Raw genomic sequence first — 27291 nt, 5'->3', positions numbered from 1 at the left:
GTATTTTTGTATATATTCATCCATTTCTCCTAAATTGGTGTATTTATTGCCATATAATTGGGCAAAGTAATTTCTAATGATTGCCTTAATTTCATCTTCATTGGAGGTGCTGTCCCCCTTTTCATCTTTAATGCTGTGAATTTGTTTTTCTTCCTTCCTTTTTTTAATTAGATTGACCAGTACTTTGTCTATTTTGTTTGTTTTTTCAAAGTACCAGCTTCTTGTCTTATTTATTAAATCAATAGTTCTATCACTTTCAATTTTATTAATTTCTCCCTTAATTTTTAGGATTTCTAATTTGGTTTTCTGCTGGGGGGTTTTAATTTGATCGCTTTTGAGTTTTTTCATTTGCATTTCCAATTGATTGATCTCTGCTCTCCCTTGTTTGTTAATATAAGCATTCAGGGATATGAATTTACCTCTGATTACTGCTTTGGCTGCATCCCAAAAGGTTTGAAAGGATGTTTCGCCATTGTCATTTTCCTCGATGAAATTATTAATTGTTTCTATGATTTCTTCTTTAACTAAACGGTTTTGGAGTATCATATTGTTTAATTTCCAATTGGTTTTAGATTTGGTTTTCCATGTACCATTACTAATCATTATTTTTATTGCCTTGTGATCTGAGAAGGCTGCATTCATTATTTCTGCTTTTTTGCATTTGTGTGCTATGTTTCTGTGACCTAATGTATGGTCAATTTTTGTGAATGTGCCATGTGGTGCTGAGAAGAAGGTGTATTCCTTTTTATCCCTATTTATTTTTCTCCATATGTCTATTAATTCTAATTTTTCTAAGATTTATTCACTTCTTTTACCTCTTTCTTATTTATTTTTTTGATTTGATTTATCTAAATTTGATAATGGTTGGTTTAAGTCTCCCACTAGTATGGTTTTATTGTCTATTTCTTCCCTCAATTCTCCTAGTTTCTCCATTAGAAATTTGGGTGCTATATTATTTGGTGCATACATGTTGATTAATGATATTTCCTCATTGTCTAGAGTCCCTTTTAACAAAATATAATTACCTTCCCTATCCCTTTTGATCAGGTCTATTTTTGCATTGGCTTTATCAGATATCATGATTACCACTCCTGCCTTCTTTCTATCAGTTGAGGCCCAGAAGGTCTTACTCCATCCTTTAATTCTGACCTTGTGGGTGTCAACCCGCCTCATATGTGTTTCTTGAAGACAACATATGGTAGGGTTTTGGATTCTGATCCATTCTGCTATTCGTCTACATTTTATGGGTGAGTTCATCCCATTCACGTTCAAAGTTATGATTGTCATTTGTGGACTCCCTGGCATTTTGATTGCCTTCCCTAATTCTAACCTTTTCTTCTTCGGCTCTACCTTTTAGTCCAGTGATTTACTTTGAATCAGTCCCCCTTGTCCCCTCCCTTGAGATGCTTCCCTTTCTAGCCCCTCCCTTTTTCTTCCCTCCCCTCCCCCTCTCTTTCCCTCCCTTTTTGTTCTCCCTCTCCCCCTCCCCCCCTTGGTTTTCCCTTCTCCTTACCCTTGTTGGGTAAGATAGAATTCAAGATCCCAATGGATCTGGATGTTTTTCCCTCTCAGAGTTAATTTCCCTGAGATTGAGGTTTAAGTAAACCCCCCCCCCTCTTCCTCTCCTTCTTATAGGAGTTTTCTTCCCCTCTCCTTCCCATGTGAATCTTTGTGTGAGAACGATTATTCTATTTGGTCTTTCTTTACCCCCTATTTATACATTACATTTTCCCCACATATTAGTATACATAGATTGATATAAATGTAGTCCTTATAGAAGAGAGTTTGAGTAAAAGAAGAAGATAACATTTTTCCCCTTTCCTTAGTATTTACCTTTTCAGGTATTCCTTGCTCTTTGATTTTCGGTATCAAACTTTCCACAGAGCTCTGGTCTTTTCTTTGCAAAAAGTTGGAAGTCTTCTATTTTGTTGAATGCCCATACTTTCCCTTGGAAGTATATAGTCAGTTTTGCTGGGTAGTTGATTCTTGGTTGGAGACCCAGCTCTCTTGCCTTTCTGAAGATCATGTTCCATGCCTTATGATCATTCAGAGTAGAACTTGCAAGGTCTTGTGTGACCCTGATTGGCATTCCTTTATATCTAAATTGTCTTTTTCTGGCTTCCTGTGGGATTTTTTCTTTTGTTTGATAGCTTTGGAATTTGGCAATTACATTCCTGGGAGTTGTCTTTTGGGGGTTTAGTGTAGAAGGTGTTCTGTGAGCTCTGTCAGTGGCTGTATTGCCCCCTTGTTCTAGAATCTCTGGGCAATTTTCTTTGATTATATCTTGTATCACGATGTCGAGTTTGGTGTTTATTTCTGGCTTTTCTGGGAGTCCAATTATTCTTAAATTATCCCTTCTCCCTCTATTTTCCAGATCTATCACCTTGTCGGTGAGATATTTTATGTTCTCTTCTAATTTCTTGGTGTTTTGGCTTTGCTTTATTAGTTCTTGCTTTAAAGCCTGGTTTTCTTTTACAGTTTGGTCAAACTGGTTTTGTAGATGCGTGAATTTCTTTTGCATTATTTCCCACTTTTTCTCCCAGAAGGCTTCCATCTTTTTGGTCATTTCTGATTCAAATTCTTCATGGGTTTGTGGAGAGTTTCCATTTCCTTTGGAAGATTTTGGAGCATTTTCTTGTATATCTTCTTCTATCTGCTCTGTATTTTGTATTTTGGCTCCATAGAATGTGTCCAAAGTCGCCCCTTTCTTCTTATTTTTCTTGGTGTTTTGGGGCTTCTGTGCTTCTGTGGAGTTTGCCATCTCTGAATGTGGAGGATTAGCTTTTCTTATCTCTGTCTGGTGATCAGAGGCTTTAGTCCTGGGCAGATTGTGGGTTCTATGAGCCTTCCCTGGGTTAAACTGAATATGCCTCCTGGAACTGGAATGGAAGGGTCGGACCACTTTGCTTTCTGGAAGTTGCCTTCAGAATCACTGGCCGTGAGGCTGTTTCCTCGGCCTGCGGGGGGATGGGCTGCAGCTTCCCCAAGCTCCGAGGGCAGGGACTTTCACTGAGACTTGGATAGCAGGATCCAGCCCGTGAGGCTGTCTTGCTCCAGGCAGTGACTTTCACTGGGACTCGGATAGAAGGCCCTGAGGGTTGTTGTTCCGAGGACCCTGCTCTCTGAGCCGGGCCGGGCTGCGGCTTCCCGGAGCCTTGGACTCTGCGCTCCTACCCCTGAGGTCCGAGTGATCTCGGGTTATGGCTTTTGAGGGGAGCCGTACCTTTTGAACCGGGTCCAGGTCCAGGAGGAGGGTTCCCAGGGTCTGTGCTGTTGATCGTTTTGAATTTTGGCGCCTTAGGTGCTTATAGTTTGAGATCGGTCGGTCGGGAAGGGTTTTCCAGAGATCTGAACTTTAGCTTTCTCTAAGCCGCCATCTTAACCAGAAGTCTGTCAGAGGTTTTTATGAAGATTGTTTCCCAATTTGTTGCTACCCTTCTGATTTTGGTTACATTGGTTTTGTTTGTACAAAAACTTTTTAATTTGATGTATTCCAGATTATTTATTTTGCATTTTGTAACTCTTTCTAATTCTTGCTTGGTTTTGAAGTCTTTCTCTTCCCAAAGGTCTGACATGTATACTATTCTGTGTTCGCCTAATTTTCTTATAGTTTCCTTCTTTATGTTCAAGTCATTCACCCATTTTGAATTTATCTTGGTGTAGGGTGTGAGGTGTTGATCTAAACCTAATCCTTCCCACACTGTCCTCCAATTTCCCCAGCAGTTTTTATGAAATAGTGGATTTTTGTCCCCAAAGCTGGGATCTTTGAGTTTGTCATATACTGTCTTGCTAAGGTTGCTTGCCCCCAGTCTATTCCACTGATCCTCCTTTCTGTCTCTTAGCCAGTACCAAATTGTTTTGATGACCGCTGCTTTATAATATAGTCTGAGATCTGGGACTGCAAGTCCCCCTTCCTTTGTATTTTTTTTCATTATTTCCCTGGATATCCTTGCTATTTTGTTCTTCCAAATGAACTTTGTTGTGGTTTTTTCTAACTCAGTAAAACTTTTTTTTTGGATGTTCCATGGGTATGGCACTAAATAGATGAGTTTGGGTAGGATAGTGATTTTTATTATATTGGCTCGTCCTACCCATGAGCAGTTAATGTTCTTCCAATTGTTCAAGTCTAGTTTTAGTTGTGTGGAAAGTGTTTTGTAGTTGTGTTCATATAGTTCCTGTGTTTGTCTCGGGAGATAGATTCCTAAGTATTTTATTTTGTCTAAGGTAATTTTGAGTGGGATTTCTCTTTCTAGTTCTTGCTGCTGAGTTGTGTTGGAGATATATAGAAAAGTTGATGATTTATGTGGGTTTATTTTGTATCCTGCAACTTTGCTAAAGTTGTTGATTATTTTTATTAGCTTTTTGGTTGAATCTCTAGGATTCTTTAAGTAGACCATCATGTCATCTGCAAAGAGCAATAATTTGGTCTCCTCCTTGCCTATTTTAATGCCTTCAATTCTTTTTCTTCTCTAATTGCTACTGCTAGTGTTTCTAATACAATGTCAAATAATAGAGGTGATAATGGGCATCCTTGTTTGACTCCTGATCTTAATGGGAATGGATTTAGTTTATCCCCATTGCAGATGATATTAGTTGATGGTTTTAGATATATACTGTTTATTATTTTTAGGAACGACCCTTCTATTCCTATGCTTTCTAGTATTTTTAGTAGGAATGGGTGTTGTATTTTATCAAAGGCTTTTTCTGCATCTATTGAGATAATCATGTGGTTCTTGTTGGTTTGCTTGTTGATGTGGTCAATTATGTGGATTGTTTTCCTAATATTGAACCAACCCTGCATCCCTGGTATAAATCCTACTTGATCATGGTGGATGATCCTTCTGATCACTTGCTGGAGTCTTTTTGCTAGTATCCTATTTAAGATTTTTGCATCTATATTCATTAGGGAGATTGGTCTATAGTTTTCTTTCTCTGTTTTTGGCCTACCTGGCTTTGGAATTAGTACCATGTTTGTGTCATAAAAGGAGTTTGGTAGAACTCCCTCTTTGCTTATTATGTCAAATAGTTTGTATAGTATTGGAGTTAGCTGTTCTTTGAATGTTTGATAGAATTCACTGGTGAATCCGTCAGGCCCTGGGGATTTTTTCTTAGGAAGTTCTTTGATGGCCTGTTGGATTTCATTTTCTGATATGGGATTATTTAAGAAATCTATTTCTTTTTCTGTTAGTTTAGGCAATTTATATTTTTGTAAATATTCATCCATATCACCTAGGTTGGTATATTTATTGTCATATAGTTGGGCAAAGTATTTTTTAATGATTGCCTTAATTTCCTCTTCATTGGAGGTGAGGTCCCCCTTTTCATCCTTGATGCTGTTAATTTGCCTTTCTTCTTTCCTTTTTTTAATTAGATTTACCAGTACTTTGTCTATTTTGTCTGTTTTTTCAAAGTACCAGCTTCTAGTCTTGTTTATTAGCTCAATAGTTCTGTCACTTTCAATTTTATTAATTTATCCCTTAATTTTTAGGATCTCTAGTTTGGTTTTCTTCTGGGGGTTTTTAATTTGTTTGTTCTCAAGTTTTTTGATTTGCATTTCCAGTTCCTTTATCTCTGTCCTCCCTAATTTGTTAATATATGCACTCAGGAATATGAATTTTCCTCTAAGTACTGCCTTGGCTGCATCCCATAAGGTTTGAAAGGATGTCTCGTCATTGTCATTTTCTTCAACGAAATTATTAATTGTTTCTATGATTTCTTCTCTAACTATCCGATTTTGGAGTATCATATTATTTAATTTCCAATTAATTTTTGATTTGGCTCTCCATGTACCCTTACCAATCAATATTTTTATTGCCTTGTGATCTGAAAAGGCTGCATTTATTATTTCTGCTTTTCTGCATTTGAGTGCCATGTTTCTGTGACCTAGTGTATGATCTATTTTTGTGAATGTGCCATGTGGTGCTGAAAAGAAGGTGTATTCCTTTTTGTCCCTATTTATTTTTCTCCATATGTCTATTAACTCTAATTTTTTAAGATGTCATTCACCTCTTTTACCTCTTTCTTGTTTATTTTTTGGTTTGATTTATCTAAATTTGATAGTGGTTGGTTCAAGTCTCCCACTAATATGGTTTTACTGTCTATTTCCTCCTTCAATTCTCCTATTTTCTCTATTAAAAATTTGGATGCTATACCATTTGGTGCATACATGTTGATTAGTGATACTTCCTCATTGTCTATACTCCCTTTTAACAGAATATATTTACGTTCCCTATCCCTTTTGATCAGGTCTATTTTTGCTTTGGCTTTGTCAGATATCATGATTGCAACTCCTGCCTTCTTTCTATCAGTTGAGGCCCAAAAGGTCTTCCTCCAACCTTTAATTCTAACCTTTTGAGTGTCAACCCGCCTCATATGTGTTTCTTGAAGACAACAAATGGTAGGGTTTTGGGTTCTAATCCAATCTGCTATTTGTCTACATTTTATGGGTGAGTTCATCCCATTCACGTTCAAAGTTATGATTGTCATTTGTGGATTCCCTGCAATTTTGATATCTTCCCCTAGTTCTGACCTTTCTTCTTTAGCTATCTCTTTTTGAACCAGTGATTTACTTTAGGTCAGTCCCCCTAGTCCCCTCCCTTGAGATGCTTCCCTTTCTAGCCCCTCCCTTTTTATGTTCCCTTCCCCTCCCCCCTCTCCTTCCCTCCCTTTTTATACTCCCTCACCCCTCCCCCTCCTTAATTTTCCTTTCTTTCTTGCTCTAATGGATAAGATAGAATTCAGGATCCCACTGGATCTAGATGTTCTTTCCTCTCAGATTTGATTTCACTGAGAGTAAGGTTTAAGTAATTCCACTTCACGGTCTCTTCCTCTCCTTCTCATATGAGAGTTCTTCCCCTCCCCTTCCCATGTGTATCTTTATATGGGAAAGATTATTCTATTGAGTCCCCCCCCTATTTCTTGAAGTTAATCTTAGTATTATCGATGGTTCCCCCCTCCCTTTTCCTTACTTTGCCCCCACTTTCCCCAAATCTTCTTAATGCCCCAATCTTTCCCTATGCATGTTTCTTCTAACTACTCTTATGATGCATACAATTTTTGAGAGTTACACAAAACATTTTCCCCACATATTAGTATATATAATTTGATGTAAATGTAGTCCTTATAGAAGAGAGTTTGACTTAAAGAAAAAGATAAGATTTATCTCCTTTTCCCTTTCTTTCATATTTACCTTTTCATATTTCTCTTGCTTTCTGTGATTGGATATCGAACTTTCCACAGAGCTCTGGTCTTTTCTTAGCAAATGCTTGGAAATCTTCTATTTTGTTGAATGCCCATACTTTCCCCTGGAAGTATATAGTCAGTTTTGCTGGGTAGTTGATTCTTGGTTGGAGACCCAGCTCTCTTCCCTTTCTAAATATTGTGTTCCATGCTTTGCGGTCTCTTAGTGTGTTAGCCTCTAAGTTGTGTGTGATCCTTATGGGAGCCCCCTTATATCTGAAGCTCCTCTTCTTGGCTTCTTGTAGGATTTTCTCCTTTTCTTGGAAGCTCTTGAATTTGGCAATTACATTCCTAGGGGTTGTCTTTTGGGGATTTAGTATAGAAGGTGTTCTATGAATCCTTTCTATTTCTATTTTGCCCCCTTGCTCCAGAACGTGGGGGCAATTTTCTTTTATAATCTCCTGTAGAATAATATCGAGTTTATTGTTTATCTCTGGTTTCCTGGGAGACCAATAATTCGGAGGTTTTCTCTTCTCCCTCTGTTTTCGAGATCTGTGACCTTCTCAGTGAGATATTTTATGTTTTCTTCTAATTCATTAATTTTTTGGGTTTGCTTTATTGATTCTTGCTGTTTTATGATCTCACTTTCTTTGAGTTGCTTAATTTTGGTCCTTGAGGGACTGGTTTTGCTTTTCAGCTTTGTCTGCCCTTCTATCGGATGCTTTGAGCTCTTTTTCCAATTGAGCATTCTTATCTGTCAGACTGCTGATCTCTTTCTCCCATTTTTCTTTCCAGGTTTCCATCTTTTGGATAAGTTCCAGTTTGAGATCTTCCAGAGCTTGTTGATAGTTTCCATTTTGGGAGGCATGTTCTGATTTTTTTTTGGATTTCCTCCTCATTCTCTTCTTTTCCTTGGGTACTTCCACCATAAAAGTTTTCAATAGTCACCTTTTTCCCTGTCTTCCTGGAGGCTTGATTTTGGGCCATGTGAGCCATCCCTTTGGTGGTTTTATTCCCCTTTCCTTTTTGGTCTGGGGTCTGGGTGATATGGCGGGTTTTCTGTGAATTTAGGTTGCCTCAGACTAGTTCTTCTCAACTTCTGAGGTTTCTTAGAGTGCTGGGCCCCTGATCACAGCCACACTGCCCAGGTGTTCAGCTCCACTCAGATAATCAGCGTGTGGTCCGCCCCTGGTGTTTAGCTCCGCCCAGATGCTCAGCACAACCGCCCTGAGTTCAGCTCCGTGGACCCCCTGTGCTCAGCACTAGGTTCTCCTGTGAAACCGCCCTGAGACATTTTTTCCTGGCAGTCCCCAGATCCCAAGGACCCTGGAGTGCCCCCCACCAGACAGAGACATTCCCCACTCACTCGCTGTCCCAGTGAGCGGTCCGGTAGCTCACTCTGGTTTGGTGGAGGAGTTGGGGGGGGGAGGAGAAAGGGCGGCTCAGTTCATGTTTCTGTGCAAGCTTTTCCTCCTTCTTATTATAGTGTGGAAATGTTCAAACCCCATGTACCTTCACCTCTGTGGTGTACTGGGGAGTCCTTCTGTTCCTCCAAAGGTGATTTTTATGCTCCTTTGATGTAGTCTATTTCGTTTGGTGCCAGGGAGAGGAAGCGTGTGGCGTCTAGATTGCCGCCATGATTACCCGGAAGTCCTACCAAGAAGTATTTTTTTTAAAGAACTGGAGAAGGAAATGGCAAACCACTCTAATATCTTTGCCAAGAAAACCCCAAATGGGGCCAGCAAAGAGTCAGACACAACAACAACAATGAGGATTTTAGCTCCCAGACATATGTATGGCACAGTGTTGAGCCAGGACAAGGTATTTTTGAATCCTAATCAAAGTCTGAAAATATGTTTCCCTAAGTTTGAAAAGTTGATTCCCATTTATTGGTGCCCAGGGGAGATTTTTGAGTTTTCATTGAAGAGCATGTGACATTTTACAAAAATTAACACAAACATCACACAATAAAAAAATTTTCTGTGATTAAATATGTGCATTTATTTTTTAAGAAATATAGAAAAGTGGTCCATATCACATTCCCCTATGTATTCCACTGTAGGAGGATAACTACACTTCTCACTCCCCAATTCTAGATCTCAAACACCATTTAATCCAAGAATAGTCTATGTCTCTTCAATTCTTGAGACAGCAGTTTTATTTGTCTCTGCTAGACTACAGGCTCCAAAAATGTTGGTGATCACATCATCCTTCTTTGTATCTTGAACCATGCCCAATGTGGTGCTAGGCAACCAGCAGATACTCAAAAACTATTTGTTAAATGAATGGGGAAGAAATAAATTGCAAGAAAATTAGTTGTGTAATCATTATCCAATAGATGAATTAAGTAAGATTAGCAGAGATGGATGATGTGGGTGGGTAAACAACTATGTTATGATGATTGTACAAGATGTTATTTGCAGAGACAAATTGAATTAGATTATTAGCTTTTTGAGGAAAGGAATTGCATCACATATTTCTTTATGTCCTCCACCATTTGTAGCATAGTATGTTGCAAATTATGATTCTCCCTCTCTGTTTCTGTCTCTGCCTGTCTGTCTCTGTCTCTATCTCTCTTCCTCTCTTCTCTTTCTATTTGTATATCTCTCTCTCTGTATATATATATACAGAGAGAGAGAGAGAGAGAGAGAGAGAGAGAGAGAGAGAGAGAGAGAGAGAGAGAGAGAGAGAGAGAGAGTTCTATATATCTCTGGACTAATTTACTAAGAAGATATGGTCTTTACCTCCTGGCCACTCTGGTACATAGAACTGGAGAGCCACAATAACATAAAAAAGAGTACACTAATACTTATTTTCAGATCTTCCATTAATTTAACTACATGACCTTAAGCAGGTTTAAAAGTTCTCTGTATTTCTGTTTCCCCCCTCTGTCAAGCGTGGCTAATAAAATAAAAGAGATATTACTTCAAACAAGACTAAAATTGTACAAAGACTTTGGCGAGGTTAAAAATAGGCAATGTCTAAATATGAGTAATGTCATTATGTGTGGATTAAAGGGGTCAATTTCCACCCAATTCCTTCTCCTTCTGAGCTCTGCTTTCTTGTTCTCTCAGGCTGGAATGAATTGCTGATTGCCTCCTTCTCCCATCGCTCCGTGTCTGTGCAGGATGGAATCCTCCTAGCCACTGGTTTACATGTTCACAGAAGCAGTGCCCATAGCGCTGGTGTTGGCTCTATCTTTGACAGGTGCTCTCCTTTCTTCTTCCGAATTGCTGGATGTGGGTTTATACTCTGGGTAGGACCTGGCAGCATAGAGTCTGTGGCTGCTCTGTGTTTAGGCAGAACATCTGCAGTTTGCTTTTTGCCTCAGATGGCAAGGAAGGAAACAAATATATGTGTTTACATGTTATATATAGGCATGTCTATATATGCATAAATATATACATATGCTTGTATATATGCATGTATGCACTCATGTGTGTATGAATACCCATGCGTATATAGCTGTCATCTTCAGATGTGTCCAACTCTTTGTTAGCACATTTAGGGATTCTTTGGCAAAGATACTAGAATAGTGTGTCATGTCCTTCTCTGACTCACTTTACAGATGAGGAAACTGAGGCAAACAGGGTTATGTGACTTATTCACACAGCTAGTAAGTGTCTGAGGCTGGATTTGAGCTCATAAAGATGGGTCTTTCTGACTCTGGATCCAACACTATATATACACCGTGTCACCGAGCTGCTCCCATATATACATATATATGTGAGTGTGTGCATAAATGCATTTACATTTAAATACACATATGTAGACTTACATACAGCCCAGTAGGTGGTGGAATGGATACATTACTGAGCCATAGTCAGGAAGAATCATCTTTGTGAATTCAAGCCCAGCCTCTAACACCTACTAGCTGTGTGACCCTGGGCAAGTCACATAACCCTCTTTGCCTCAATTTCCTTATCTGTCAAATGAGCTGAAAAAGGAAATGCCAAACCACTTTAGTATCTTTGCCAAAAAAAAAACACAAATGGGGTCACAAAGTATTGGACATGATTGAAACAAATGAATGACAAAAATAAATATGTCTATATATTATATATGTGTGTAAGTATGCAGACACATATTTTTATGGAGAGAGAGAGAGACAGAAACAGAAAGGAAGAGAGGGAGACAGAGACAGAGAGAGACACACATAGAGCTAGAAAAAGACAGACAGAGAAACAGAGAGATAGAGACAGGGAGGGAGAGGCAGAGACAGAGACAGAGAGACAGTTTTGTATATTTTTGTGTGTGTCAGATAGTTTCCCAAGAGGGATGAACTATTACTTTAAAGGAGGCAAAAGCAATTAGTGTGAAGATTGGTGATCTTGGATGGGGCAGATACTCTCCATCGTTTTCTGTGGTCCCAAGCCATGACTTCTAGCTTCCTGCTATTATGAGAACACACACACACACATTTACTTGCCTAGCTGTGGTGTCTCTTTCCTTCATGGGATAAAATTATAGAATTCTAGAGCCTTCACGGAACCCAGAAGTATGATAGATGAAGAAATTGAGAGGACGTTACTTTTTCAGAGGCACAGAGTTTATTCCAGAGCGAGGATTAGAACCCAGGTCTTCCCTTTTCCCCAGGATCATGATTCATAAGTATTGTGTATTAGTTTATAAGTATTGAGTATTTACTATGTAAATGGGCAAAGAGGTCCTGTGCAAAGATAGTGTGTAAAGGGATGGTTGAGGAATCCAGAAGATCTTGGTTCAAGTCCTGCACAAGCTGTGGCTGTGTGACTATGGGTATAGTGTATAATTTCTCTGTGCTCTGGATAATTCTCATAGGATTAAATTTCAGATGAATAGCTTCTTGGCATTGGTAGAAGAAATTCTTCTAACTCCTGAGTGGAAAGTGCATGTGACTCTGGGCACTTACTTACCTTCTGTTTGCCTCAGATGGTAGAAATATATTTTGTAAAAAAAAAAACAAAACATTATGCAAACCAAACACTTGGTTATATTAATCCCTTGTGGGGGGAATCAAAGTGAAAGGACTTCACTGGCTGCATTGGATGAGAGAGATATAAAAAGTGATTCAGATCCAGTGGTGCTCTTTGGGACCTTTGAGGCCAGCAAGAAAGCATCTCATGAAGAGAGATGGGGAAAAGCCAAAGATGTTTTTTCAGAATGAGTCCCTTGAGGCTTTCTCCTTGGATTTCTCTGCCCTGTGCTGTGTGAGGGCTCTATATCTGGCATTTTTTCATTTTGCTAATTGTCTCTCCTTGCTTCCTGTGAATAGAGTGCTCACTGAGCTGGTTTCTAAAATGAAAGACATGCAGATGGACAAATCTGAGTTAGGCTGCCTGCGAGCCATTGTCCTGTTTAACCCAGGTAAGTCCACTGGACTAAGGCCCTCTGGAGCATTGGACTTGGGGGTAGGGAGATCTGAGTTCCAATCCTGCCTCAGGACTTCTTTAGCTATGTGACCCTGGTCCTCTCATCTCTGTCAGGCTCAATTTTCCTATCTGTAGAATGGAAATAATAATAGCACTTACCTCACAGAAGTGTTGTGAAGAATAATTGAGATAACATCTATAAAGCACTTTGAAAACTGTACACCTCTATGTAAATGTTGACTACTGTGATTATTATTTCTTTTTTTATGGACTTCCAAGACACTATTTGACTCAGTCTTCTAGGTTAGCTTTTCCAAGTCAATTTAGTAAACAGTTTTAACTATACAATGCTATGTTGAGGGCAGTGGAGGATGATGGTCTAGGGAAGCTAGATGGCTCAGGGGATAGAGAGCCAGGCTTGGAGTCATGAGATCCTGACTTCAAAGTTGGCTTCAGATACTTCTTAGCTATGTGACCCTGGGCATGTCACTTAACCCCAAATGTATCAGCCTTACTGCTCTTCTGCCTTAAAATCAATACTTACTATAAAGACAGAAGATGAAAGTTTAAAAAATGACATGTTCCTTGCTTGCATGAAATTATTTTGATAAGAGGGGCTATTGGTAAAAAATAATAATAAAAGCAATAATATTATATCTGCATGGGGATTTTGAGTTTGCAAAGCATTTTTATATTCAATCAACAAACACTGAAATGCTTATCATGGTCATTCCCCTTTTCCATGAAACCTTTGCTGACCCCAACCAAACTACCAGTGCCCTTCCTCTCAAACTACCTTGTTTTTATTTTTTATTTAGTAACACACACATATACCCATATGTAGTCCATACATATGTGCCTAGACAATACAGTCTTACTAGATAACATACTGGATGTCCCAAAAGTCTTGGAGTAGGTAGCTCAAGACGGCACCACTAATTTTAAAACATCTGTATAAGCTCATTGTAAATAGGAACTTTTCATTCTTTGTCTTTACATCCCCAGGTCCTGGAACAGTTCCTGTCACTTATTAAATATTTGTTTATTGGTTAATCTTTGGGATCCAGAATCAGTTGATGGGGCTCAGCTTGAAGAGTCTGCCCTAACTTGCCCTCCCCTCCTCTGGCATTAGCCTTCGAGAGCCCAGGGTCACCTCCATGACACAGTGAGGTGACTGAAAAGGCTTTTGGTAGAGAAGTGTTCTAGTAGTACAATAGAACACAGGGTCTTCCTGACTACAGGCTTAGTGATCTACCCAGTGTATCACTTAGTAGATGGAAGAGATTCATCCCATTAGGTTAAGACATTGTTTCTAGAAAGCTAATGTTAAAATGCAGATATCTCATGCACGAGAGGGAAACAAATTAGAGTATTAACATATTAATGTTTCAGCACCAAATTATTAGTTGGGGGACCTGGCAGTAGAGAAGAGAGTCAAGGAAAAAGGAGGGAGGAGGGTTATAAAAACCTTGAAACTTTCATCACAGTTTTTCCCCTGCCCCTCTGATGAATCAGCACTATGGGACAACTCCTCTGGTCTTCAGCTCTCCCCAGGAGCATAGACTGAATTGGTCTTCTTTTTCAGATGCTAAAGGTCTTTCCAATCCCTCTGAAGTGGAGGGTCTCCGAGAAAAGGTTTATGCTACCCTTGAAGCATACACCAAACAGAAATACCCTGATCAGCCTGGCAGGTGAGTCAACACCTATATGTGAGTGGACAGCTTCAATTTCCTCCATATTTTGGAAGGGGAAGGTAATGAAGAGGAGGTTGGGGCTGGACCATGTTGACCCATATGGTAAATCCTTGACAAAGATAAAATGAACAGGGGACTGGGGATTATTGTATAAAGGAAACAGCAATTTTTCCCCAGGGCATTGTGTACTGGATTCTCCAGTGCCTCTCCCCTGATATTTCCATTTTTGCTTCTGAAATTAAAAGGCACTATGGATGTGGAAATTTCTAGACTCCATCACTTCCAAGGTGTATAGAATTCCTGGTATGTAATTCTGTTTCCTGATCCAGATTGGCAACTCACTTGTAATTTAGAGTCTCAGAGAGTTAACTGGGGGACATAGGGATTAGATAACTTGTGCATAATCACACAGGTAGTTTGTTTCAGTAACTCAAACCTGTATCCTTCTGATTTAGAAGCTAGACCTCTATCCATCCCTCACACACTACTTCTTCATTGTAGATGATGTGAGAGTTAGCTAGCATCATTGAGCTAACAGGGTTGATGTCTGGTCTTAAACCAATGTCCATATAAACATAGCTTACCAAAGTTAACCCATTATTCCAAAGTGGTCTTACTTCATTGACTCATCATGCTTTCCTACCTCAAAACCTTTTCTCATTCCATTCTCTCTCACTTAGAATACTTTCCCCAATCTCTGCTAGTTCAAATGTCACCTACCTCTCAAGAGTCAGATCATGTCCAAAATCTCCATGGAACCTTCTTGCCATCACGCTTGTTAATCATGACCTGTCTTGTGACATGGTATATTTTTAAAAACTTTTTGCATATTAATATCCTGTCCTGAAGTACAGAGACTTTGTCATAGTTATCTTATATCCCTCATGGCAGTCATCAAAGTGCTTTGCATACGTCCAGGCTTGAACAAATATTTGTGGGTTGATAAAACTCATAAAGAATGACTTGGTAGGTTAGTGGAAAACATTACATCAATTATCTCTCTTCCCTATTAAAAAAGGCAGATGCTCATTCTTCAGTCTTAATCTTCAGAGTTTACTATTTCCCCTCAATCTATTTCTAAACTTCTCCTAACTTAACAAGTATCTCCTAGAAACAGAGAAGGATGAAGCTCTTTATTTCTTTTCATAAGTCATTTATAGGTTGTTTTTATTTTTGTTGGGAAAATGGGATAAGATGATGAGGGTTTTAACCCCTTGCAACTTTTGTGGCCTTGACTTTTATGAGCCTCAGTTTGACAAAGCTGGACCAGATTGATCCTAAAGAATCTTTCAGCTCTCAGTCTTTATTCTTTAAGTCCCTTTCAACTCTAAAAGTATGAAGCTGAGGAGTGTGACTGTAATTCTATATTAAGGTACTTAGGTGGCACACTGGCTAGAGAGATGGGTCTGGGGTCAGGAATACCCATGTGACCATGGGTAAGTCACTTATCTCTGTTGACCTCCATGTTCAAAATGAGTTGGAGAAGGAAATATCAAACTAATCCAGTTTCCCTGCCAAAAAACTCCCCAAATATGGGAGTGATAGAAAAGAGGGAAAATTGGGGGAGATGGAAGTTAGAAACTAAACAGCAGGTAAATATGATGGAAAATAATACACAGTAAACATAATGGTGCAATTTTTTTTACAAATTTCTCTAATAAATGCCTTATTTCTGAGAAATGAGTTGAATATATAAGAATACAAATCATTCCCCAGTTGACAAATCATCAAAGGACATTAACAGGCAACTCTCATACAAAGTAAATAAAGCTCTTTATAGTTATGCAAAAATGCTCTATCACTCTTAATTAGAGAAATGAAAATTAACAAAAACAACACTGAGGTACTAGCCCATGCTTATCAGATTGGCTATCATGACAGAAAAGGAAAATGACAGAACTTGGAGGGAATGTGGGAAAGCTGGACATCAATGCATTGTTGGGGAGTTGTGAACTGGTTCGGTCAATCAGAGGAGCAATTTGGACCTATACCCAAAGGGCTATAAGACAATACATACCCTTTGACCCAGAAATACGATTACAGGTTTGTATCCCAAAGAAAAGGGGAAGGACCTATATATACAAAATACTTAAAGCAGTTCTTTTTAGGGGGAGCAAAGATTTGGAAAATGAGGGGATGCCCATCAATTGGGGAATGTATGAGTAAGTTATAGTATATGATTGTAAAAGGAGACTCTTGTGCTGTAAGAAGTGACAAGCAAAAGGCCCTCAGAAAAACCTGGAAAAACTTACACAAACTGAAGCAGAGTGAAATAAGCAGAACTAGGAGAACACTGTACAGTGACAGGAATAATTTACAAAAAATAGTTGTGAATAACAGTTATTTTCAGCAATAGAGTGATCCAAATCTATCCTAAAGAACTTATGAAAAAAAAAACAACACAACACCATCAAGTTCCAGAGGTGTGTGTGTGGGGGGGGGGGGGGAACATGAGCCTGTATCCAGACCAAAGCCAACTTTTTTTGCTTTCTTAATTTTTTTCTATATGAATTTCTTTACACAAAAAGATTAATATGGAAAAATGTTTTACATATGCACATGTAGAATCTATATGAGATTACTTGCCCTCTCTGGAGTGGAGTGATAAAATTCAATATTCTTTTTTTTGGTGGGGTAGATTTCCTTTAATGTTCTAACTATATATTATTTTCAAGGATAGCATATTTACATTTGTTCAAATATTAACATTCCTGATGAAATCATACTGTAGAACAAAAAGCCAAGACTCAATATTCTTTGAAAAATGTTAAAAACTGTTTTTATATGTAATTGAGAAAAAATAAAGTATAAAAAAGAAAACCTCAGTGGGGTCACTTTTACATGTAATTGAGAAAAATAAAGTATAAAAAAGAAAACCTCATGTGGGGTCATAAAGAATTGGACACGACTGAAATGATTAAGCAACAAAAAAGATCTTCCTTGGGGCAGCAAGATGATACATTGGATAGAGTGGTGGGCCTGAAGTCAAGAAGACATCTTCCTGAGTTCAAATCTCCCCTCATACATTCATTATGTGAGACCTTGGGCAAGTCATTTGACCCTATTGGCCTCAGTTTGCCTGTAAAATTGGCTGGAGAAGGAAATGGCAAAACACTTCACTGTCTTTGTCAAGAAAACCCCAAATGGGGTCTCAAAGAGTTAGATATGACTGAACAAATGATAAAATTGTGAAATGTTTCCTTATATAGGAGAGAAATCTGTTACTTTTGTACTCCCAGGTATGGAACTCAGTTCTGCCTTCTGGAGTGATGTTTGAGCCCCTAATTGCTCAAATGATTTAAAATAACACATTCCTTTTCCATATATTTGCCGGACAACGCTGGGCAAATCCCTTTACCTTTCAGTTCTTTAAGATTTAGATGTTGCAAAGTAGGTGGATAGAAGCACTGGCAGAAGGAACTTCTTACTGGTTGCTCCCTATCCTGATGAAATTATAGATCTAGTTTAAAAAAAGTTTTAAGTAATAGATTTTTAGCACGCTTATAAATATATAATATAACATATTTATATAATGATGTTTTATAAAATAAATATATATTTATATAACATAAATATATAATGATAATTCATAGAATATATGACATTTGTATATAATAATTTGCATAATCGATATTTATATAATCTATAAATATATTTAGAAAACAATATTTTCTATAACATACATCATTTTTATAATATATAATTACATACTAGTATATTAATAATTTATTTAAGTCATTTTCTATATATTTATATAATCTATACATATATTTGTGTATATAAACCCCTTGCCTATATACACAAATATATAATATAATAAAATAGAATAAATTTATAAATAAAACATAAATATGTAATATAATATGATATACAATATAACATGAATATATAAAATATATTGTATATATTTTATATAAAATCTTTAAAACTCCTTGCCAGGAGGTAACTAGTTTCATGAGCTGAATTTAGGAATAGAGGTGTTGACTGCAAAGAACCGTCCAAGGAAATCCAGACAAAAGATGGTATTCTGACATAAAGGGGTGATGTCTAGTAGAGTCAGTTGCTTTGGTGACCTTCCTATCATTTACATCTCTGGGCAGCAGAGGCAAAGTCATCTTCTCCATGGGAGTGCGCTGCCCTCTAGTGGTACACTGAACAGCTTAGCATGAGAACTGGTCCTTCTCCTTATTGCTTGCAAATCCTGGAAAGGAAAAAGACCTGGGAAATATTTTGCTGTTTTCAGTGGCACAAACTCAGCTCCCTAAAGTAAGGGTCAAGACCTTGTCTAATGGGTGCACACATTGGTACAGCAATGCCATTGTCTTAATGACCTGCAAACAGCAGCGCTGCTATTTCTATATCGGCTGATCTCGAGAGAGCGGGGATTCTTCAGTTTCCTTGTGTCCTGGACAACTTTGGCAGCAGCCAGGTGATGCTTGAGGACCTCTTCCAAAATAATGGTTTCCAATACATCAAATGAAATACTTGGTATTACAAAGGAAACCAATTCTACTGCAATAATTATCAAGATATGTTTACAAATCTGTACACAAACCTAGGTTAAGTCCTCTTGCTAATCTAGAGAAAATGAAGCACGATGTCTGAAGGCTTTTGGCACTCACAGAGGTGGGGCATAGGCATCCACCTTAGTGATACTCAGCAGTTTTCTAGGTTGCCCCAATCACCCAGAAAAATCCAACCTAAACTGAATTATATAGATGCTGAATTGTCTGTGAAACTATTTCTATACTCTCTCCGTCTCTCTCTCTCTGTGTCTCTCTCTGTGTCTCTGTCTCTCTCTGTCTCTCTGTGTCTCCCTCTCTCTGTATCTCTGTGTCTCTCTGTATCTCTGTGTCTCTGTGTCTCTTTATCTGTCTCTGTCTCTGTCTCTGTCTCTCCCCTCTTTCTCTCTCAATATCAATCCCAAGACAGAAGATAAGCAAGGGCTAGGCAATTGGAGTTAAATGATTTGCTCAGGGTAACACAGCTAAGAAGTATAAAAGATAGATTTGAATCCAGGTCCTCCAGACCTGGGACTTGCTGTTCTATCCATTGTGCTACCTAACTGCCCCAACATCAGTTGTGGTCCAATTTGGGAACTTTTCATGGCAAAGATCCTGAAGTGGTTTGCTATTTTCTTCTCCAGCTCATTTTACAGATGGGGAAATGTGAGGTTAGATGTGAATTCACAAAGATGAATGAGTCTTTTTCATTCCAAGACAAATGCTCTCTCCACAGCACCACCCCTTGGAAACTTGCTGTTATGTGATGACCCTTGGCAAATCTTTTAACCTGTTTCAATTTCCATTTCCTTATCTGTAAAATGGGGGTAATAGCACCTACATCTCTGGGTTATTGTGATGCTCAAATGAAATAAAACTTGTAAAGAGTTTGTAAATGTTAAAGTGCTACAGAAGTGTTAGTTATTCCAAACAAATAAATTTATTTATTTATTAAAGATTAATGTTAGATATTTTTGTTATTATAAAAGGTTCTGAAAAAGTAAGGGTGTGAATTTGAATATTTCATCAAATTGTAGCATATTAGATTTGGTAGGGAGCTTAGAAATTTCCTGGTTCAACTCCATTTATTTTTCAGATGAAAAAATTGAGACCCAGAGATGGGAATGTGACCTGTCCAAAGTCACCCAGTCAGTAAACGGCAGAGCCAGCTAGTTTTCCTGACTTTCAATGATATGGCTTTCCCCCAAACATACATTATCATGCCTGAAGTTATTTGAAATGTATCTCTAAAGCTTTATGATAGCCTGAAGTTTCCAATTGTCCATGTAGATAGAGAAGGATTTCCAAACCTATTTGGAATAGCAGCCCCACCCCTCCTGTAAAAATCATATTTTGAGAATTCTGCAGCACCCACTCCCTGAAATGATATTGTCTCACCCATTGGCATCTGCAAACAAAGTAGTTGGGAACTACTATCATAGATGAACAAATTGCTTCCCTGTGGGTCCTTATGCTTTCTCTTCTAAATGGACTGGAATTATCCCACTTCCAAAATAATATTCTTTAAACTTGGGAGCATATCATAGGGAAAAAGTGTTATATTAGAACCATTAATTCTTTATTGAAGAAAAGAACTCAGGGCTTTGGATGGAGAATGGGTGAATAGGTGGAGACCCAGGAAAATTCTTCTCCAAGGCTGGAGAAGAAAAACAGAGGCTCAAGTGGGTTAGATTCTTGGATCCTTTCATTCTGAACATGTCGTTATTGCTAACAATTTGGAAACTGGAAATAAGTCAGGTTAGAAGTGAATACGAAGATCAGTTATAGGTACTTTCTCCAATGGAGTTTCTAAATGAAAATTCACCAGTTGGAGGAAGAAGGTATTAGACTAGAGATATTTCTAGGATGAGGAGGACTCTGGGACTAAGAAAGAGATATAGTTTGGGATGTCATGGGCTATTAAGTGCTTGCCAGCTATCAGGCACTGTGCTAAGTATTGGGGAAACAAATACAACCAAGCAAGGCTTTGCTTTCAAAGAGTTCCCCAAGATTTAATGAGGAAGGCAGCATACACGCGGAGCTAGAACGATTGATTGCTGGTGGGATGGCATGGTTTGGAAATGGCTAGGAATCAAGTGATGACTTTGTTCTGAACAGATAAGGCTAAAGGTTACCTATCATAGCCCAGAATTCCACAGCACAGACTGAATTATAGTGTTAGGCTGATAAGGTTGACCGGCATGCAGGTGGCATGATTTGAAAATGACTGGGAAGTTTCTGACATTTCACATGCACATATGTGGGGTCCATATGCACATGTGTGTATATGGGTACATATGTCTATGTGTGTCTTGTTTCTTCATTAGACTCAACTCAGTTCAACGACGGTTTCTCAACTTGGGGGATAGGGACAGCGCTTTCTTTCTTGAGGCATAGACAGATGGTTTAAGGAATAGAGTGGTAGTCTTGGAGTCAGGGAGATCTCACTTCAAATCTAGCCTCAGACACTTACTAGCTGTGTTACCCTGGGCAAGTCACTTAATAGCTGTTGACCTCAGCTCCCTCATCTGTAATATGGGAATGATAAAAGCACCTACCTCAGAGAATTATTAGGAGATTAGAGGAGATGGCATGGAAAGAGTGCTTTGTAAATTTTGAAGCCCCATAAAACTGCCAGCTATTGTTAGGATTCCTCTTGTGTCTCTTGTCTCCCCACCTCACCCTCCCATTCCACAGAGGCTTAGTACAGTATTGGGTACTTAGTAATAATAATAGTAATAATAATAATAACTAACATTTATATATTACTTACAATGTACAAGGCATTGTGCTAAGTACTTTACAATTATTATCTCATTTCGTTTACCTGGCAGGTAGGTGTTTTTATTATTCCCATTTTATCAATGAGGAAACTGAGACAAACAGAAGTTAAGTGTCTTATCCAAAATCACACAGCTAGAAAGTGTCTGAGGTTGGATTTGAACTCAAGGCTTCCTCACTCCAGGACTGGAGCTCTAGTCATTGTACTAGCTAACTAGAGAGAGTTAGCAATAAGTCTTTTTTGATTGAGGGGTCTATGAAGTTCAGAGGTGGTTAATGCTTTTTTTTATATACTAAAAAGTCTTCCTTGTGGCTAAAATCTGCCCCACTAACATCACTGTCACCCATTTTTGAATATCTTTTTCCAGATTTGCCAAGCTCCTTCTTCGACTCCCAGCACTCCGGTCCATCGGCTTGAAATGTCTTGAACACCTCTTCTTCTTCAAGCTTATTGGAGATACACCCATTGATACTTTTCTCATGGAGATGCTGGAAACTCCCCTCCAGATTACCTGAACCCATCAGTTGTAGCCCATCATACCTGGGAACTCTCCAGGGTCCAGGATCCTGTGATCCCCCTCTTCTGCACATCCTCCTCCCAGCCTCCCAACCTTGACCCTCTTCCCATCCCTGTAATGTGACAGACAGCTTGTAATAAAGAAAGCCTTTTTACACATGAGAACTTTTTAGGTGGAGTTTTGCATAGATGATAAACTTAACTGTTCCTTGGTGGAAAGGGGTTGAGGAGTTCTGGCCTTTCTGATGGTTCTCGGGTCACTAACCAAACACTCTGTACATATAACTGGGTTAAATTATTTTTTCACTTGCCATAGAAAACAAAGAAGTAAAAATAAAAAAATAATAATATATGACATTGTCATTTGCTGTCGTATGAGATGTGTTACTGTATTAAATAATTCACTGTTGTACCAGAAGGAGGTGTCTGGGGGGATTGGGCAAGTATATTTTTCAGCAGTGTAGTGTTTGACAGATAGTAGGTATATAAATGCCTATTCTCTTCCCATTTACAGATGAAGAAATTGAGAGCAAGAGGTGACATGCCTAAGGTCACACGACTACAGTTAAAAATTACAAATTTGAGCTCAGATTTTCCTAACTCCATATCTGGTACTTAGCTGGATCCTACTTTCTCTACAGATACCAAAGCCTTACCTAGCCAGTCTTTAAGCCTGTCACTGTCACCAGCCTGAGAACTCCCATCCTCAGGTCACAGGAATTTCTCTGAATTGTACATCCCTAAGGACAAAGAATGTGGTTGGCAGTACTGAATATTTGTTTCTTCATATCATGCATGTCAGTCAACTTGCATTTTATTAAGGGCCATTTATTAATGTGCTGGGCACTGTGTTAAACTCTGGAGATGTAATATCAAAAGGGAAACCCCATGCCTCCTCTCATGAGCTCAGGTCTGTTTGGGGGAAACAACATGCAGTCAACTACATGTAAACAAAATATATTCAGCATTAACTGGTGGTAGGGAGGGCATTAAGATTGAGGACTGGGAAATACTTCCTTCAAGACTACAAGACATTATTTTAGACCTATTTTAGACCTAAAGGGCACCATGGAAGCTGGGAGGCAGGAAAGAGATGAGGAAAGAGAATATTCCAGGTATATTCCAGACAGTTGGTGAAAATGATCAAATGGGAGATGGTGCAAATGGGGAACAGCAAGAAAACTAGTGTTGGTTTAGAGTACTTGGAAGAGAATAAAGTGTAAGATTGAGAAAATAGGGAGGGACTAGGTTATGAAGGGTTTTAAAGGTCAACTAGAGGTTTTATATATGATTCTAGAGATAGAAGAATCAGTTTTTATATGACTATATATAAATATAACACATATGTGCATATATTATATTTATCTTCCTATCTATCCTATCATCTACCTAACTATTCTACCTACCTGTCTATATATATCTATTTATGTATTTATCTTTGTCTTTATCAACTCTCCAACCATTTATTCTGTCCATCTATCCATGTATCAATTGGTCATCTATCTATCTATCTATCTATCTATCTATCTATCTATCTATCTATCTATCTATCTATTCACCTATCTACCCATCTATCTGTCTATCACCTATCTGTTTATCTATTCATTTTTCTGTTTATTGACTTATCAATATATCTTTGTCTGTTTATCTCTTCATCTCTTCACCTATTTTTATCTGTTTATCTATCATCTATCTATCCATCCATCTATCTATCTATCTATCTATCTATCTATACTCTAGGACTTTGAGGAAAATTGACCTGACCTTTTCAAAAGAAGTTTGGCCTTTACTGGATTAGAGAATGAAGTGTTAAGACTGAAATCTAATTTCTGATGCTTTTCACATACTTTTCTTAGGATATGTTCATTTCCCATGACCTATGATGGAAATGGTTGTCCAAGAATTTGCTTGTAGGTCTCCTCTCCCTCCTCAGGCATAAATCACTGGCCAGGATACAGAAGACTTAATAGTGACACACTCAGGACTCCTGGAGTAAATAATTTCTCTCCTCACCATGGATTGTAACCCCATGTCCCATTCCAATCTTTGATCCCTTCCTAACCCGGCTCCAGTTTTAGCCTGGAGTGAAATCCGAGACTGATCAATGAGTAGCCCTTATCGCATCACATCTATCAGGCATGGTGTTTCCAGTAATTGCAGTTACAGAACCTCAATGAATTCTCTACAGAAGCTCAGCAGGAACCAGACTGGCCTCTATTCTTGTCTGAGTAACACTACACTCATTCTGTGACACCACAGGCCACTTTCATTGTTACCTAGTACTGTTTACTCCCCTGGGTTGGCAATTCTTAGCTATCCTGCCCCAAATGGAGAAATGTTCAATCTTTTCTTAAGGCTCATCTCCACATTAGTCATTAACAGGTATTAAGGGCACACATACCTGGAGAATAAAATATTTAGTTATTATAGAAGTCTAGTAAAAAGGTTTTGCTAGTCTTATGGAGGACAAAAATTATACTATAAGTGGCATAGGTGGTTTTATTTCCACAACAACCCTCCATAATTTTCATTCATATAATACTTTAAAGTTTGCAAAATGCTATCTGCATATTATTTTATTTAATCCTCATAATAGCCCTGTGAGACAAATCTTATCATTATTTCCTTTTCATAGGTGAGGGGAAATGATCATTCATCAGAGTGATCAAATGGTTTGCCCAGGTTATCCTGTTCTGTCTGCTACACCAAAGTTGATCAAGTTATGAAAGTTGAGATATAGTAGTAACAAAATAAAGTTAACATTTTCTCTATTGGACAATGATATCCTATGACTGGTCTTGATGTCCTTCATAAGTGAGTTTAGTAACAATTCCATGCCTAAGGTTTTAGGATTTTTAAACTGACTTCATTTAAGTCAATTCAATCAGCATTTATTAAGTGAATATTATGTGCCAGAACTTGTGTTGGGGAAACAAAAAGAAAGAAGAGAAAGAAAAAGAGAAAGAGAGAGAGAGAGAGAGAGACAGAGAGAGAGAGAGAGACAAAGAGACAGAGACAGAGAGAAAGAGAGAGAGAGAGAAAAAGAAGGAGGGAAGCAAGAGAGAAAGGGAGAGGAAAAGAGGAAAGAAAAGGAGAGAAAGAAAGAGAAAGTGGAAAGAAAGAGAAAGGACAGAAGGAAGAAAGAAAGAAAGAAAGAAAGAAAGAAAGAAAGAAAGAAAGAAAGAAAGAAAGAAAGAAAGAAAGAAAGAAAGAAAGAAAGAAAGAAAGAAAGGAAGGAAGGAAGGAAGGAAAGAAAGAAAGAAAGAAAGAAAGAAAGAAAAAAAGAAAGAAAGAAGGAAGGAAGAAAGGAAGAAAGAAAGAAAGAAAGAAAGAAAGGAAGAAAGAAAGAAGAAGGAAAGAAAGAAAGAAAAAGAAAGAAGGGAAGGAAAGAAGGAAGATAGGAAGGAAGAAAAATAGCTCTTGCTCTGAAGAAGGTTGCATTTTCCTGGGTAGAAATATCATGTGCAAATATAAGTAAGTACAAAATGTATAAAATGATTTTGATGATTGGGGCTGAGTGCCAACAACCAGGAGAATAAAGCCAGATATCATGTAGGAGGTGGTTCTTGAGGTGACTCCAAACACAGAACCCTTCTTGTTACTTTAGTACCCTACTCCCCTCTATTCTGATTCAGACTGAGGAAAAAAGATTGCTAAATCCAATTTTGTAGCAACAACCTTAGATAGTACAGAAATAACCAGCATTTACATAGTGGCTGGCATACAATAGGCACTTAATAAGTGCTTATTGATTACTCTCAAATCCCTTTCCCCTTGTCCTATCACTACTCATCCCTTGCCAAACCCCAGCCCTGGACTACTCTGACTGTTGGCTTTCACTCCTATTCCCCTTATGCTGAAAAGAACTGGAGAAGTCACACAATCCTACTGAGTGGGTAAAATACAAATTTCTGTTCTCTAACCTGAACCGGGATTTGACTTAACACTTAGTAGGATCCCTGGAACATAGAATATGCTTAAAAATAAATGTTTATCAACTAACTGACTTGGGCGACGTTATCCTTTAATTATTCTTCATTTGTTCCCTGTCTCATTCCCCACAAGTTACTGTTACTCCAAGTCTTCTTTTCTCTCCTCCAGCCTTCCACATCTTCTTCCATTCTCTCAGTGAAGGGTGCTTCTTACTTAATGGAGACAATTGTTTCTGGTTGAGTTCTCTTTTCCCAATTTCAAAAACTCTTGTTATGTTCCAGTACACCACTCCTTTCCCCCTTGTTTTCAGGCTTTTAGAATGAGGTAGCTCTTCTCCTTGCCAAAGTCAACTCCTATACGGGGGTCTTTGATCCCATTTTCTCTTATTTTTTCTATCAGAGCGCTTCCTCAATCGTTTATGATTTCTTACTTTACTACAGTTCAATTCACTTTCAAGCCTGCTCTATCTCCTTACCAGTGGCTTTGCCTCCAAGGGAACATCCTCTTTTCCTATCCTACATCTACCTACTAGCTTTCATTTATGCTTCATCTTCCTTTGTTAGAAGGTAAGCTCCTTGCGAGTAAGGACAAGCTTGTTTCTTATATTTGTATCGCCAGGACCTTTACACATAATAACTTCTTTCTATCTATCTACTCTTCATCTGTCTCTAACTTTGTTATTCAGTAATGCTTGTTACTTTGTGACCCCATTTTGAGATTTTCTTGGTAAAATATATTGTAGTGGTTGACCATTTTCTTCTTTAGTTCATTTTATAGATGAGGAAACTGAGGCAAACAGGATTAAGTGACTTGCCCAAGGTCACATAGCTAGTAATGCCCGAGGTCACATTTGAACTCAGTTCTTCCTGACTCTAAGCCCAATGCTCTATCCATTGCTCCGCTTGGGTTGTTCACCTCTCTGCTATTCATTTCTCTCTCTAATCTTTAGTATCTCTCTGTCTATTAGTTTCTTCCTTAAATATGACCAAGTTTCTTCTCCCCTTAAAAAATATACCCTTTCAACTGTAGAATCAGAAATGCATTAGAAAAATATATGATTGGCTGCATAGTGTAATAGGGATGTAATTAGGGTTTTGATGTTAAAGGATCGCTCTACTGCAAATATGAATAACATGGAAATAGGTTTTTAACAATGATCCATCTATAACCCAGTGGAACTGCTTGGTGGCTTCCGGAGGGAGGAAATTGTGTGTGTGTGTGTGTGTGTGTGTGTGTGTGTGTGTGTGTGTGAATCATGAATCATGTAACCATGGAAAAACATTCTAAATAAAAATTTTAAAATATATACCCTTTCCTAGAAGCTACCACTTCTT

General features: G+C 38.3%; 1 protein-coding gene across 1 annotated transcript in view; it reads left to right on the top strand.

The window, feature by feature from the left end:
* RXRG (retinoid X receptor gamma) overlaps positions 1 to 22183 on the top strand; it is a 102880-nt gene extending 80697 nt beyond the window's left edge. The window contains exons 7-10 of the mRNA XM_007480684.3: positions 10254 to 10386; positions 12434 to 12525; positions 14116 to 14221; positions 21876 to 22183. Coding sequence (XP_007480746.1) covers positions 10254 to 10386; positions 12434 to 12525; positions 14116 to 14221; positions 21876 to 22023 — 479 coding nt within the window. The 3' untranslated portion in view covers positions 22024 to 22183. The remainder of the gene's footprint in view (positions 1 to 10253; positions 10387 to 12433; positions 12526 to 14115; positions 14222 to 21875) is intronic.
* The last annotated feature ends 5108 nt before the right edge of the window (positions 22184 to 27291 follow it).

The sequence above is a fragment of the Monodelphis domestica genome, chromosome 2 (assembly GCF_027887165.1).
Source record: "Monodelphis domestica isolate mMonDom1 chromosome 2, mMonDom1.pri, whole genome shotgun sequence".
NCBI classification, from domain to species: Eukaryota; Metazoa; Chordata; class Mammalia; order Didelphimorphia; family Didelphidae; genus Monodelphis; species Monodelphis domestica.
This window is presented reverse-complemented; position numbering and strand designations above follow the sequence as displayed.